The following is a 14,195-nucleotide window of genomic DNA, read 5'->3' as shown; positions in this document are numbered from 1 at the left end:
TTTTTTTTTTTTTTTGAAACAAAGAACCAAGGCTCTTAAAAATTATTCTTATTTTTCTTATTGAAAATATAATATATTTTATCAATTCTATAACAGAGTTTATATCATTATAACATTAATGAAAATTAATATAGTTATATTATTAATTAATTAATTAATTTAAGTAAAGCTTTTGTTCAATCAACTAGCCAATTATATATCATATTTCGATTATAAAAATTTAATATAAATAAATATATAATTTTTATAACATATTAGTAATCACTGTATGTCTGTATCACTAAAATATCACCGTATCTCCAATAATTAATTATATATCTTATTTCAAATTTATCTTATTCATAATGTACTATCTAATTATTTTCAATACAAATTTCACTTCTACTTAATTTTAACACTCCAATTATATTTACTTTTTAATGATGTGATGAATATAACTCTAATTTTTCAATCTATATTTCGAACTAACTGTAACATTGTTACACCATTTGGTATGTTTATGGGCTACTAACATCAGCAGCTGAAGTACTGGCGTAGTAAATTTTATTCGGAAACCAGAGGCTTAAATCTTAACAGTGGCTCTATATGCAGGTCCTGATGGCAATGTTATTTCCACAACATAGCCAAGGCCTAAAACAAAAATAATTCACTTTTCCACCACTACAAGAAACACAAAAATTGACAATCACTTCAAGTCTCACATAATTGAAGGGGCAGTACAATGAGCAGCTACCCGGGGATGTATAACTGTTGCTGAGAACTTTATTGAGGCTGAAAGAATTATACACATCACAACTCTAAAGAGATGATCATATACTAAACAATAGGGCAGCTCCTGAACAGCAATGTTTGGTCCATTCTGTTTAATTTGATGGAACTTATAACCTTGGTGTGATCTGAGCACGATCCCATGGTGCTGTGATATGTTTGCGTGTGATCTCTTTGATTGAGCGGCATCCACTCAATGCCATAGTTAGCTCAAACTCCTCACGTAGCATCTCAAGTGCTTTACTCACACCAGCCTCACCATCAGCTGCCAACGACCAAATTATAGGCCTTCCAACCTGAAATTACAGAATTAGTAATTAATTACAAACAAGATTCGTGTCTAGCCTTTGTCCTTACCAGTTACCAGACATAAAAGATGATCACAAATAGAAACTTCGAGTGGTAAGTTTAGGGCATTCACTAACTACTCAAAACGACAAACTAACCCTGGTAACAGCAGGGACGAAGCCGGACCTCAATCTCGACGGTGGCCAACTCAAAATAGTATTCAAACATATATGATACAAAAATGAAGATATAAAGTAACTTGTATATAATATAAATCAAAACAGCACCCTGAATAGTTTAAAATCCCGAAATTCATCTATTATAATATCAATATTAAAAAGAAAAAAGTGAATCAAATCATATATGTGATATATTTAACAGTTGGTGGTGGGCCAAAAATTAAAATTTTATATAACTTTTAACAAAAAATATACATATAAAATGTAAAATGTATTGATATTATAGGGGCCTTAGGGGTGGGCCATGGCCCCTTTGGCCCCTATTTTAATAAAGAAAACCTCAGATACTGATAAAACCTTGATTGAGGATAATTTACAGCATCTATATCTTCAGGAAAAAAATATTCTGTGCTTATGTGGCTTAAAATTTTGTGCATAGAGTACGGGTTAATTACGCCCATTAGACTGCTATCTGTTTACGAGAATCGTATTTACAACTCATGTGATAATGAAACTGAACAGAACTGGTTGTGATGCGACTAACTATTTAACTAGTTAACAATGCGAGTCAGGATATTTTTTACTTACAAATATGCCAGCTGCCCCCAGGGCCAAGGCCTTGAAGACATCCGTGCCACGCCGAACCCCGCCATCAAGAAATACTGGAATTTTACCTTGTACAGCTTGGACTACCTGTATATAGAATGAATTAAAAAGCCATAAAACTTCAAGAGATTATTAAGACATAGATCAAAAGCATATGTAAACTTGATGATTGATTGTGCAAGTAGATAACCCTTAATACATGATGATGCATGAAGACATCAAGATGCTCATGTAATATGGTTTAGCGAAAGGAACAATATAATTGTAATATATATGTTTCGACAATGTTCTTTTTAATGTTGAACTATGTTTTAAAACCTCTCTTTTAAGAGAACAAACTCAAAATAATGTTACTAAAACAGAGCAGGCAGAATGACCTCTTCCAAAGCCATAATAGTTGCAGGTACATAGTCAAGTTGTCGTGCGCCATGATTTGAGACAATAATCCCTGCTGCTCCGGTCTGTACTGCTATCTTAGCTGAATTATTTGCAAAAGGACAAAGTAAATTAATTACGGGATTGTGGCATACAATAAGTAGAGAGAAAATGGGTAACAAATACTGAATGACTCACCATCCTCAGCAGTTATCACACCCTTCACTAGAATTGGCAAGTGAGTAATCGTTTTAAGCCATGCAATATCCTGTTCAAAAAGCTTTTCCGTTAGTAATTTGAAAAAATAATTAGGAAAGTATACACAATCACTGAATATAAAATCGATATCACCTTCCAGCTAAGAGATCGGTCAACTAGACCAGCAACATATTTGGTTAGTCCAGAATCTTCTGCATTCTGTGCAAAAAAAAAAAAAAAACATAAAATTTGTGATCAATGAACCAACTTCAAGAACCACCCTGTATTGGTATTACCAGTATTTCATTACAATTACCTTGTCAAATTTGCCAATGTCCATGCCCTCAAAGTTTTTGAGTGTCAAGTGTGGTGGCAAATTGAACCTAACAGAGACGGTACATAAAAAGTTAGCACAAAGCAGAAAAAGGCAGTAAACTTTAGCTAGCTATCAAATCCAATCAAATGAAACAAAAGGCACAGAAGTTCAGCAAAGCCATTCAAGTGTCTTTATTTGTCATAGTGCACCTGTTTTTAAAATCTGCTTCCCTCCTCCCAAGCCTTGGAGTATCTACAGTAAGGGCAATTGCCTTGTACCCAGCCTTTTCAGCTCTCTTTACTAGGTTTCTTACCACGTTTCTGTCTTTGTAAACCTGAATATCAATTAAAGTCTGATCAGACAGGTCATGGATGATAAAATTAGATGCTCATATTGTGCAATAACAAAATGCAAGTAAATTCTGAATTATGTTGTAAAAGGTGGGAATGTGTTATAAAATCTAACCAGAACTTAAACTTACTGAGGGAACAATAAGACACCTATGAGTTACTCGTACTAGGAAACCTTCTGGGGGTAATGCACAGTAATGACTTACTTATCAATGATTAAATTGTTTCAATGGCAATTTGACAACTGCATGCATTGTAGGTTTAATGTTTAAATTAATATCATTGGTAATTTGCAAACTGTGTGCATTGTAGTTGCTTGTTATCATATTTTTATAACTAGACTTTACCCAACCAGATTTGTGAAATTGTTTCTTATAGGTCAGAAACCATGAAAATAACGGATGTAGGCAATGGATTCATCAATCTTACATAGAGCTGGAAAAACCGTAGGCCAGGTCCAGTTGACGCTACCTCTTCGATGCTGGAAGTACCCCATGAGGATAGTGTCTGCAAGAAAGAATCAAACATAAGTAGAAACCAATATGGAATGAAAGAGCATTTGCAAGCATGGTACTGGACTCTGTCATATGAGCACGGTGGTCCACCTAGAATTTGATGTTATGGTGGAGTAAAGTCTGATTTGTTAGGATGTATAAACAAGCTAAGCACAAGTGACAAACTAACCATGATTGTACTAGCAGAAGATGCTGCTCTTGCTATTGCAAACTCTCCTGCATAACGATGCAACTTTGAATAAGATCCAAACCAAATAAAATATTATATTATAAGTTGTTCGCTTAAAAATAAGCCTAATAATATCTTGTTAGCTAAAATTATATTCAGTGAGAGAAAGGACAGTGCGGTAAAGGAACACAATCGAGTATAATAGTAATGTATACAATCTGCAAAGAAGCTGCACAAAAATACAGGCCTTAGCCACCAAAAGTTATAGGAAGGCTTTCAGTCCAATTAAACTGGTTATTTCACATTCTAAAGTATGTATGCCTCAATTTATATGTTTAAGGTACATGTGATAAAACAGGCATCGTATCGTTCTATGTTTGCACAAAGACAATGTACACTACTAGAGCATCCCCTTGGAGAAACGATCAATGCCAACATAATAGGGGTATATACCTTCAGGATGAGCCATTTTTTGCATAGCAGTGGGAGCAATCATAATAGGCATCGAAACATTGAAGCCCAAAATAGTTGTGCTTATGTCTATGCTGCTTACGTCTATGAGGATACGGGGTCGGAACCTGATTAAGAAATAATAAATTGCAAGATAATCATTAAGAGGTTATGATCAGTAGAAATCAGCTGGAGAATTAATCTAAAAGTAAAAGTTCACATCCCCAAGAGAAAACATGATTTCAACTCTCCCCCAGTGGTATTTCGTATATGGTCAATACATATTAGCACCAACTCAATCATTTGAATTAAAATCAATAGGCAAAGAGGAAAATAACAAGCTACAAAAAATGCATACAGTATCCGGGAGAATGCACTGCGGTTCTCTTTGAGGGTCCATTCATCCTCAGCACCTGATGCAAAATAGTCGTAAACCATCTTGGGCAGTTTCTTCTTTGCAATTGCCTCAAACTCCGTGACATTGGTTACTTGACTTAAATCCATCAAACTGTACTAAATTTTCTGCAGATACAAAAATGAAAAAAAAACAGAATCACATATTATGGAAAAGCTATAATATCATCGACATGAACACAAAAATCGCAGAGCAGTACGCACAAATAAGTGAACCAGCTCAACAACGATGTAAATGTAATCTCATATTAGCCCTTCTTAACATATCATTATATAGGTAAATTGCACATCAGAAGCATTCACATATTTACATCTTAATTAATTCACTTAACTTAATAATATCCAGTACCCTGGAGCAAATATTAAAGTACAACTGAGTACTTTTCACAATGCATTGCAAACACAAATTATCCATTATTTATTTCTTTATAGTGGCTATAACAGTCATTTTTATCAATAGCAATTGTCCAATTATTACACACAAACACATGTACATAGTACCTAAACTCAAAGTAACCAAAAGGGATCAAACCCCAGACATGATAAACAAAATGCAAAACATGTGTTAATCAATGATCATTCCATAAACATGTGTTAATACATGCATGTAAGATATCCCAGATGAACAAAAACAGTAAATTCGAGTAGAAAATTACCTGGCTTTTAAGTATCAGGGGTGAAAGAAATGAATCAAACTTGATAAGCTGCTTGCGAAGACTGATAATGAGGCTGCTATTGTTATATAGACTCCATCATTTCAACTAGAGCAAATCTCAGTTAATAAGACAAAAATAGTGCCGCAAAAACTTATTCACAAATAGCCAGAAGTTGTTAACAAGTGGTACTCTTAAAGAATTGACCATTTTTGTTTGGATTTTTTTCTCGCATAGTTTGTCCGGAGAAAATGTTACTTATTTAAAAAATTGTTCGTATACAAGTCAATTATCCAATATCATGAAAAAAAGTAATACAGAATTTGGTATATATCGTTGAGTTTTGAATTATTTTTTTATGTAGAGAGATATATGAAAATTAATTTGAATTATCGGATTGATTATTTTAAAAATGACTTATAAAATGGATCCAAAGGCACGTAGCAGAGAGTAATAATTGTGTGAAATAATTTGAGTAAAAGTTATTTAGGCAAGAGGCATAAGGGGTAAGATGGGTTGACCCAGCGGGAGAGAGATGGGTCCGAATATAGGATCGAGGATTGATTTAGCAGTGGCGTTGCCGTATGATTCATTCATAATACGAATGGACAGTTTAAACACGTTACATAGATAATAATAAAATAATGAAACGTACAATCTTTGAATGGCAGCTTAACGTCAATTATGTAACAACTTTGATCCATTTCACCTAACTGGGTTTTGATCTTCCTAGTATTTGGTTAGTTAAAGTCTTAAAGAGCCCAATAATGACTGATTATCCAGTGAATCGGTGACATTGTTTTATGAGGAGCATACGACTCATAGGAGTCTTCTTCTTCTTTTTTTTTCTTCTGACGAAAACGACTCATATGAGTTAAATTGTTGGATCTGGTACAGTGAGGTAGCCTGTGTAATAAGAGCAAGTCCAACAGTGTCCTATAATGATGTTCTAAGTTAAAATTTAAGGCATTTGAGATGAAGATGCGATCCAACAGTGTCTTAGTGGTGCCTTAAAACACTAGGACACACTACCACACTTGTCCTAAACAATTTTAATCCATAAAATATTCACTTTCTCTCTCTTTTCACACCTTTTCATACTTGGATTATATATAGTTGTATTCAAATATATTATTATTTTAATATTAAGACAGGAAGATAAGGCATATTGTTGGAATAGATGTATGTGTATAGTGTCCTAAATCACTAGGACATTATATTTTATTATATATATAGGGTTTCCATTAAGACACTGTTGGACTTGCTCTAATAAAGTACACCATCGGGAGTCAAAAATAATTTTTTATAGGTTTGAAAGAGAAGGTGTATTCGTCTACATTCTCTCTATTTTAAAGAATCGTATGCACCTTCCCTACCCATATTTTGATTGTGGCGTCATCAATCAATATATATATATAAAGGAGGATGCGGGCGTCTCTAGAATTCCTCGATTCAGTCTTCTGATTTTTCTGAATTTCGGAGAAAAAATATAGTTATAATTCAAAAAATCATGTTCAAGAATTCTAAAGATAATACAATTCTTTTCTTATCGGATTCTAAAGGTAATACTCTAGAATCTAGGCGCCTCTAGAATTCCTCGATTCAGTCTTCTTATTTTTCTTAAATTTCAGAGAGAAAATATAGTTATAATTCAAAAAATCATGTTCAAGAATTCTAAAGATAATACAAATCTTTTTTCTTATCGGATTCTAAAGGTAATACTCTAGAATCTATTAAAAGAATTCTAACCGGTATAAGAGTCTTAAAAGAGAAGAGAGATAATTCTAAACAGTTAAGAAATAGGAATCTTAAAGAAAAATATAATAGCTAAAATCTATAAAATTCTAAGTAGTGAAGAAATAGAAATCTTAAAAGAAAAGAGAGATAATTCTAAACAATTAAGAAATGGAAATCTTAAAGAAAAATATAATAGCTAAAATCTATGAAATTGGATATATTTATCCAATTGTAATTATAATTTTGTCATAATGTAAATGATTCTTGATTAGTATTGTATTTCAGGGGAGGGCGGCCCAAATTAATTTTTATCTAAATAATAAATTTTCTATTAGTATTATGTTTGACGGGAAAGCAGCTAAAATAATTTTTTTTATCTAAGTTATAATATTTTTTTTTTCAAACGGACCACAACTTAAAATAATTTTTATCCAAGTATAATTTTTAACTTTGTCATAATTATAATAATTTTTATTAGTATTGTGTTTGACGGTAGGGCGACACCAACTAATATCTATATATTATAATGTTTTGTTATTAGCATTGTGTTCGACAAGTGAGCGGCTCAAACTAATTTTTATCTATATAATTATATTTAATTTTATCATAATTATAATAATTATTGATTAATATTGTCTTTGATAGGGGCGGGTCAAACAATTTTTTTATTAGTATTGTGTTCGACAAAAGGGACACTTAAACAAATTTTTTTATTAATTATAATATTTTTTATTAATGATATGTTTAACGGGAACACGACTCAAAATAACTTTTATGCAATTATAATATTATTTCGTATCAAAATTTATAAAAAAGATCCTTTATTAGTATTGTGTTTGAGGGGAGGGCGGCCCAAATTAATTTTTATCAAAATAATAATAAATTTTCTGTTAGTATTATGTTTGACAAGAAAATAGGTAGAACAATTTTTTTTATCTAAATTTATAATAAATTTATAACGCCGCCGCGAAGCGCGGCTTTATTCACTAGTTTTTAATATTAAAATTTAAAAATATTCAACTGAAATACAAAGTTTTGAAAATTGTCGGGGAAATGTTCAATTTCGACTACCCCATTCAATTTCGTTAGATTTTTTTTTTTTAAGTATTTACATATTTTCATTCCACTAACGACATTATGACATGTTTAGTAGAGTAGAAAGAATATTATGCATTCTTAAACCCGAAATCATTATTTAGGGCGGGTGTTGGAGGAAATCCAATAGATTATCTAAATGAACTCCTAACATCACATTTAAATAATATATCGAAAAAGAGCTATTCAAAACTATCCCAGTGATTAGCTGAATCACTGGCACATCCCAAATTTCGTACCAATTACTTATTTTTAGGTTACTTTTAGTCATTAATTGTTTAATATTTATGAATAAAAATTTTATTTTCCTCTTCTTTTTTTTCTTTATCTTTTCTTTCCTTCAAATAGATAGTTAGATTCAAATTTATTATTTAAATAATAATAGGGTACAAAAATAGGATTGTTCTTGGAGTTTGACACCAAAAACAGATTACCTAAATCAATAGGACTCACCGAGACTCATTATTTTATATTATTAATAGATAATTAGATAAGTAACCTACTAGACTTTCTCTTACAACGGAATAATTAGGGATTGTTGGCCCTTTTATTAATAATTTCAAGTAATAATGACACAAATATCATGTTCGGAAAAAATAAGAGAGTGTTTAAAATTCAGACCCATTTAACATATTTTTTAAACGTTGTATCATGTAGTGTCTCATTATTATAAACATAATGTGGCATGATGTGGTGTTTTAATGTGATATGATTATATTTTCAAAATGTAATATTTATGATATTTCAACTTCAAATTATGATATTTAAAGTCTTTGTTAAGATAATAAATTAAAATGTTTTGATGATATAATAATTTTTTTATTTTAGCAAGAAAAAACGGGAGAAGAGGATGATGCAACCTGATAAACTTTTTTAGATCTACAATACATACCCATGTCTTGACTCTCGTATAATCGCATCTCGTATCTGAACGACCCATGAATCATGCAATACTGTTTAAACCCCCTAAATTTTACTTCTAATTCCGCCACCGGGTCTAAGCTGTCAAATTACTCCATGTTATATCTTCCAAAAAGTGGGGCAACTTATAAATTGACATTTTGATGGCTCAGTGGTTTCTATCCCAGCAGCAAAATCACAATTTAGATATGTACGTCCTCTTTCATATTTCATTTTGCATCGAGTTAACTCGTACGAAGATTTTTTTTTTGACGGAGATCATTTATGTTCTGTAATATTGCATAAAATTATTATAAAATATATATAATTTTATAGATCATGTTGTATGAAGATCATTATTTCATTTAAAATCTTGAATACCGTATATATTTTACATGTACAATATTACAAAATGTTTTATTCTACGAAATATATATAGTTTGCAGATCATTTGTTCAACTTGCCCAACATACATATTTTATTTATTAAACATAGATGATTTTCAACAATTTTAATAAATTAATAATATTTATAAAATATACTTCACAAATTAATGTATTTTATAATGTCTTGATCTTAGATTATGTATGATTTCTAATATTTCTGACTTAGTGGGTGTTTGGGATCAACTTTTAAGCCGAGCTTCTCGGTTTATAAGTTAGAAGCACTTATTCGTACCGTTTGTGTAAAAAGTCAAGAGCACTTATAAAAAGTTAGGAATGCTAGCTTTTGTTTCACGACTTCTACTTATTTCCCAAACACTTTAATCACTTATAAGTCTTATCTTGTTTCTAACTTCTACTCCACTTATTTATTTTAAGCAAGAAGCATTTATTTTAAGCTCATCCAAACGACCCCCATTGATAGCAGTTTTCATAGAATTTTCTTCTCAACCTCAATGATGTACCTCATCTTAAAGTTGTACTAAGTATTGTTTAAAAATAAATGATGTTAGAATAAATGAGAAGAATTTTGAGTTTCTCGTCACCAATGTGATGCAAGCAAGCATCTTTGTATTAACATTTAATAACATAGATTTCGTCATCTGAAGGAGATCTAAAATATTCTCTCGTTTATTTTTTTAAACACTATATGCTTGATTTCTTTATACATATTCCATTATGCTTTATTATTATATATTTAAATTTTTGTTTAAACAAAGAACCTGCACACTTAAATTTATTATATATATATAACAAATATATACTTTTATTGAAAAATATTAAAAAATAATTATTTTAATAAATGATCAAAATATTTTTAATTGCATCAAAAAATCATAAGTCATGTATTGAAAAATCACGTCATATAGGGGCTGTTTGGCAACGGCTTAATAGCTGGCTTCTGGGTTTATGGGTTAGAAGCACTTATTTCGTACTGTTTGTGTAAAAATCAAAAAGCACTTAGGAATACTAACTTTTGTTTCAAGACTTCTACTTATTTACCAAACACTTTAATCACTTATAAGTTTTAACATGCTTCTAACTTTTACTCTATTTATTTATTTTAAGCAAAAAACACTTATTTTTAAGCTCATCCAAACCGCTTCATAGTATTAAAAATCAGAGAGAGCAGAAAGCTGCGTTCGCCGAGGAAACTAGGTGCTCCAGCCTCCGAGCTGTTTCACCTACTAGACGAGATTGGATCTGGATTCTGGGTTGGTAGTTCTGGTAATTATTAATCAGACAGATTTGTTATAATTTAAGTTAAGTTAACAGGTGAGGCAATAAAAATATGGATTAACATGTGACATAAGGACCGTTGGGACTTTCGGTAGGGTTCTAAAAATCGTAAATCAGCTATAAATCAGAAATTAAAATTAGTCAGTTGAATTATTATTTTTTGTCAGGTAGTCAGTTGAATTATTGATTTATAATCCATTAGAAATTTCTAGTTACATTGAAATCTAATTGATAAATTTTATTTTAAATTTAATCGAGATTTTTCAATAAATAAAGAATGTTTTAAACAGAGACTCCGGACAAAAATTAAAGTAGGAAGTAACCGGCAAAGCCCAAACATAAGCCCAAATTGTTTTTCTCTTTTGTCATTAAAGCCCAATTTGTTATGTACAAGTAATCAAATACTTTCTACTAGTCCAAACACATTTATGCATGTGAAATGAGCAGGGTGCAGGGGCTGCTGCAAAGAATCAGATGGCATCAATACAAATCTCTCTCAGGTGATGCAGAGATTGTATTATCTTGTTTCTTGTCATAACATAACTTTAATTCTAACTGACACTTGTGTTTTACGCTCAATATAAAAGCTGGACCAGACAACAATACTTGCTCACAAGAACTAAAAGACCAACTTTTTTAAAATTAGAAACAATTGAAATTTAGAAACACACACAAAAGTAGTAAAAGCAAAAGCTTTTTTCCATGCATTCACTACAACTTCTGTTACATTTAGATACTGTACATATCTTCTTCACATTTCTCCCTATACAAGAAATTGACTAATGACAATCTTAACTCACAACATTTTCCAAGAAATGTATCACATTAATATTTGTGCCTAAGCAACTTGTTTAGATCAAGGAGATCAAGAAACAAACAAGAAAAGTACTACCAAACTCAAAACTTTGATGATCAAGCCTGCCACTGCCAGAACTCATGTTACTGTCTTGGTACCAAACTGGCTTCACTTTCTTGATATTGTTTGAATGATCCAATGCAGCTGGGCCTCTTGTTTCCAAACATGAAGGTGTTTGTAGAAAAGATGGGCTCATCTTGTTGGTTTTTTTGAACTTCTGTCTTGTGCATAGCCCAACATTACCCCCAAGATCCAGCCTTTTCCCAAGCCTGTTGATGAAGCCTTCTGGTAAGGAAACCTCACCAGTCAAAAAGTTATGACTCAAGTTTAAGTGATCAAGATTTGGAAGCATCCCTAAAGCTGGAGTAACTGTGTCACTGAGGTTATTATTGTCTAATGATAATGCAATGAGGCCATCTAAATGAGACAATGAGGTTAGTAATGGACCTGTTAAGCCACAGCCAGAAAAGCTCAAAACTTTAAGCTTTTTTAGTCTTCCAATAAATAATGGCAAGCCTGAATTAATTGGGTTGTCTTCAATAATTAGGTACTCTAGTTTCTGCAAGCCAGATAATGTTTCAGGGATTGGCCCAGTTAATAAGTTATGACTGAAATCTAAAAGCACCAACTCCTTCAGATGTCCCACATCTTGAGGCACCCTTCCTTGAAGCTTGTTTGAGCTGAAATCAATTTTTTCAAGGTGCTGAAGTTGACCCAATGAGTATGGTAGTTCACCTTGTAGCCCATTCCAACTAAGGTCCAAAATGGTCAAACTTCTTAGCCCTCCAATTTCTTGAGGAATTGAACCACTTAATTTGTTGTAGCTCAGGTCAAGTTGCTCCAAACTGACCATCCCACCAATCTCTTTTGGGATTCTTCCATAAAGATTATTTTGGGACAAAGAAAGTACCCTCAAGGTAGGTACTTTTGCAAGACTTGAAGGAATCTCACCAAAGAGAGTGGGATTTGACCTGAGTGCTAGAAGCTCCAAGGTAGAGAATGTACCAAAAAGAGTTGAGGGAATATAGACTGGTGAACCAGTAAAACAGTTAAACAAAGAGAGTGTTTTCAAGTAAGGCAATTTCAGCAAAGCTTTTGATGATAATGTAGCATTGAATTTGCAACAAGGTGGGGAGAGAATATCAGGGCCAATGTGAATCTTAGTGATATGAAAGATTGGAGAGTTTAAGTCACCTGCAATCTCACATTGTACACCAGGCCATGGAGTGTCAGTGCATGGCAATGGGTGCATCTCTCCCCAAGAGGTATCATCAAGAAGTGAATCCATAACCTCAAAAAGACCAACTAACTCATTTTCTTCCATTATTTCACCAGCTGCAAACACAAAAAACATTGAAAAAAGAACCAAGAAACAAATACAAGAAGCCATGAGAGGTCTAAGGACAAAGAAAACAACAAGATTGTGAACTCAGTGTAGGTTGCACAAGGCTATATAAACAAAAAAATATAAAAATTTGGAATCTCATAATGAGCTAGCAGTAAGTTGTCACTTGTAAGGCTGCATGAAAAGCTGCAGAGTCCCCTATATTGTTACCAAATATAGGAGACTGAGAAGGATGGTGCAAGAGTTTAAACTAGATATGATAAACAAAAATGTATACACACACTTATTACACAAAAATAAGAAGTGGTCCAAATATCTGGTCTAAAGGAATCATGTAGTAGCCATGAGGGCTTGACAGTGGTAAGAGTGCATGGAAAAGATTTGTGAGGAGTGAAAAGATTGTGCAACACTGGCATGAAAAATGGGATGAGACTAAGGTGATGAAAAGGGGAACAATAACTAAAAAGTGAAAAAAAACAAACATCAGAACAGTCAAAATCAAGCAGTATTATCAAATATAAAAATTTTGGAAACAGGATGGGACATCCCTCTATGTAGTATCAATATCTGTTCTTATGTTGATTTGGACATACCAACAAGCTTTTCAGACACTGTATTTCTAATTATTTTTTTTTGCTGTCATGTAAGTTGTGCTAGTTTTGAAGAGTCTGTTTGAGTTTCAGGCTGGCCCAAAACAAATTTTAGAATTCTAGAATAGCAAAGTTTGGAACATTATTTCAGGCCTGATAACTGTGCAACAGTCCACAGGTCCAGGTTTACACTCTTTTTTTTTTTGTTCAGGAAGCCCATATATGTTTAAACTTAAGTGAGAAATAATGATGTACTTGAGTTTTAATGATCAGCAGTCAGCACAGTATTTAAATTCTAAATATTTTTTGTATAAAAACAATTATCATATATTATAATATTCACTGATTTTCTGCATATAACAGACCTAACTGAAAGTAGTATAGTCTGTAAAGACCTGAGGGAGGTCTGGCTTTCACCACCTATATTCAAGAGTCCGTTGACTCATAGAATTTTGTTTCAATTTTTTTTGTCTGGTAGGTTAATATCGACTTAACAACACTTTAAAGTTGCGAAAGAGAAGTGGTTCCGGAATGACAAGGATTTAAGAATTTTTTTCCATATTCGAGACTGACGGAAGTAAAATTTAAGAAACCAGAAAGGAGAGAACTGTCAGATATTATCAATTTTCATTTTCCAATAAATAATTTATTTTGATTCGTGGATAAATATATATACGACGGGTTCTAGTATTATTATTAGTTGGTATAT

The 14,195-nt window shown here is 32.2% G+C and overlaps 2 protein-coding genes across 2 annotated transcripts; both read right to left on the bottom strand.

Annotated features, from left to right (window-relative positions):
• Window positions 1–521: 521 nt before the first annotated feature.
• Window positions 522–5,447, bottom strand: LOC108204104 (glycolate oxidase). The gene is made up of 12 exons (XM_017373405.2): window positions 5,285–5,447; window positions 4,573–4,736; window positions 4,218–4,342; window positions 3,765–3,811; window positions 3,510–3,587; window positions 2,940–3,064; window positions 2,731–2,797; window positions 2,568–2,633; window positions 2,415–2,484; window positions 2,219–2,319; window positions 1,824–1,928; window positions 522–1,064 (listed from the first exon to the last, which is right to left on the bottom strand). Exons 2-12 carry the CDS (start codon window positions 4,716–4,718, stop codon window positions 879–881), a joined length of 1,116 nt encoding a protein of 371 aa, XP_017228894.1. The 5' UTR covers window positions 4,719–4,736; window positions 5,285–5,447; the 3' UTR covers window positions 522–878.
• A 5,929-nt stretch (window positions 5,448–11,376) lies between these two features.
• On the bottom strand, window positions 11,377–13,228 carry LOC108197532 (receptor like protein 29). The gene has a single exon (XM_017365181.2). The coding sequence runs from the start codon at window positions 12,939–12,941 to the stop codon at window positions 11,547–11,549; it is 1,395 nt and encodes a 464-aa protein (XP_017220670.1). The 5' UTR covers window positions 12,942–13,228; the 3' UTR covers window positions 11,377–11,546.
• Between the last annotated feature and the right edge of the window lie 967 nt (window positions 13,229–14,195).

Source organism: Daucus carota, chromosome 1 (assembly GCF_001625215.2).
Source record: "Daucus carota subsp. sativus chromosome 1, DH1 v3.0, whole genome shotgun sequence".
Lineage (NCBI taxonomy): Eukaryota > Viridiplantae > Streptophyta > Magnoliopsida > Apiales > Apiaceae > Daucus > Daucus carota.
The sequence above is the reverse complement of the archived record's forward strand: the minus strand, read 5'-3'. Positions and strand labels throughout refer to the sequence as shown.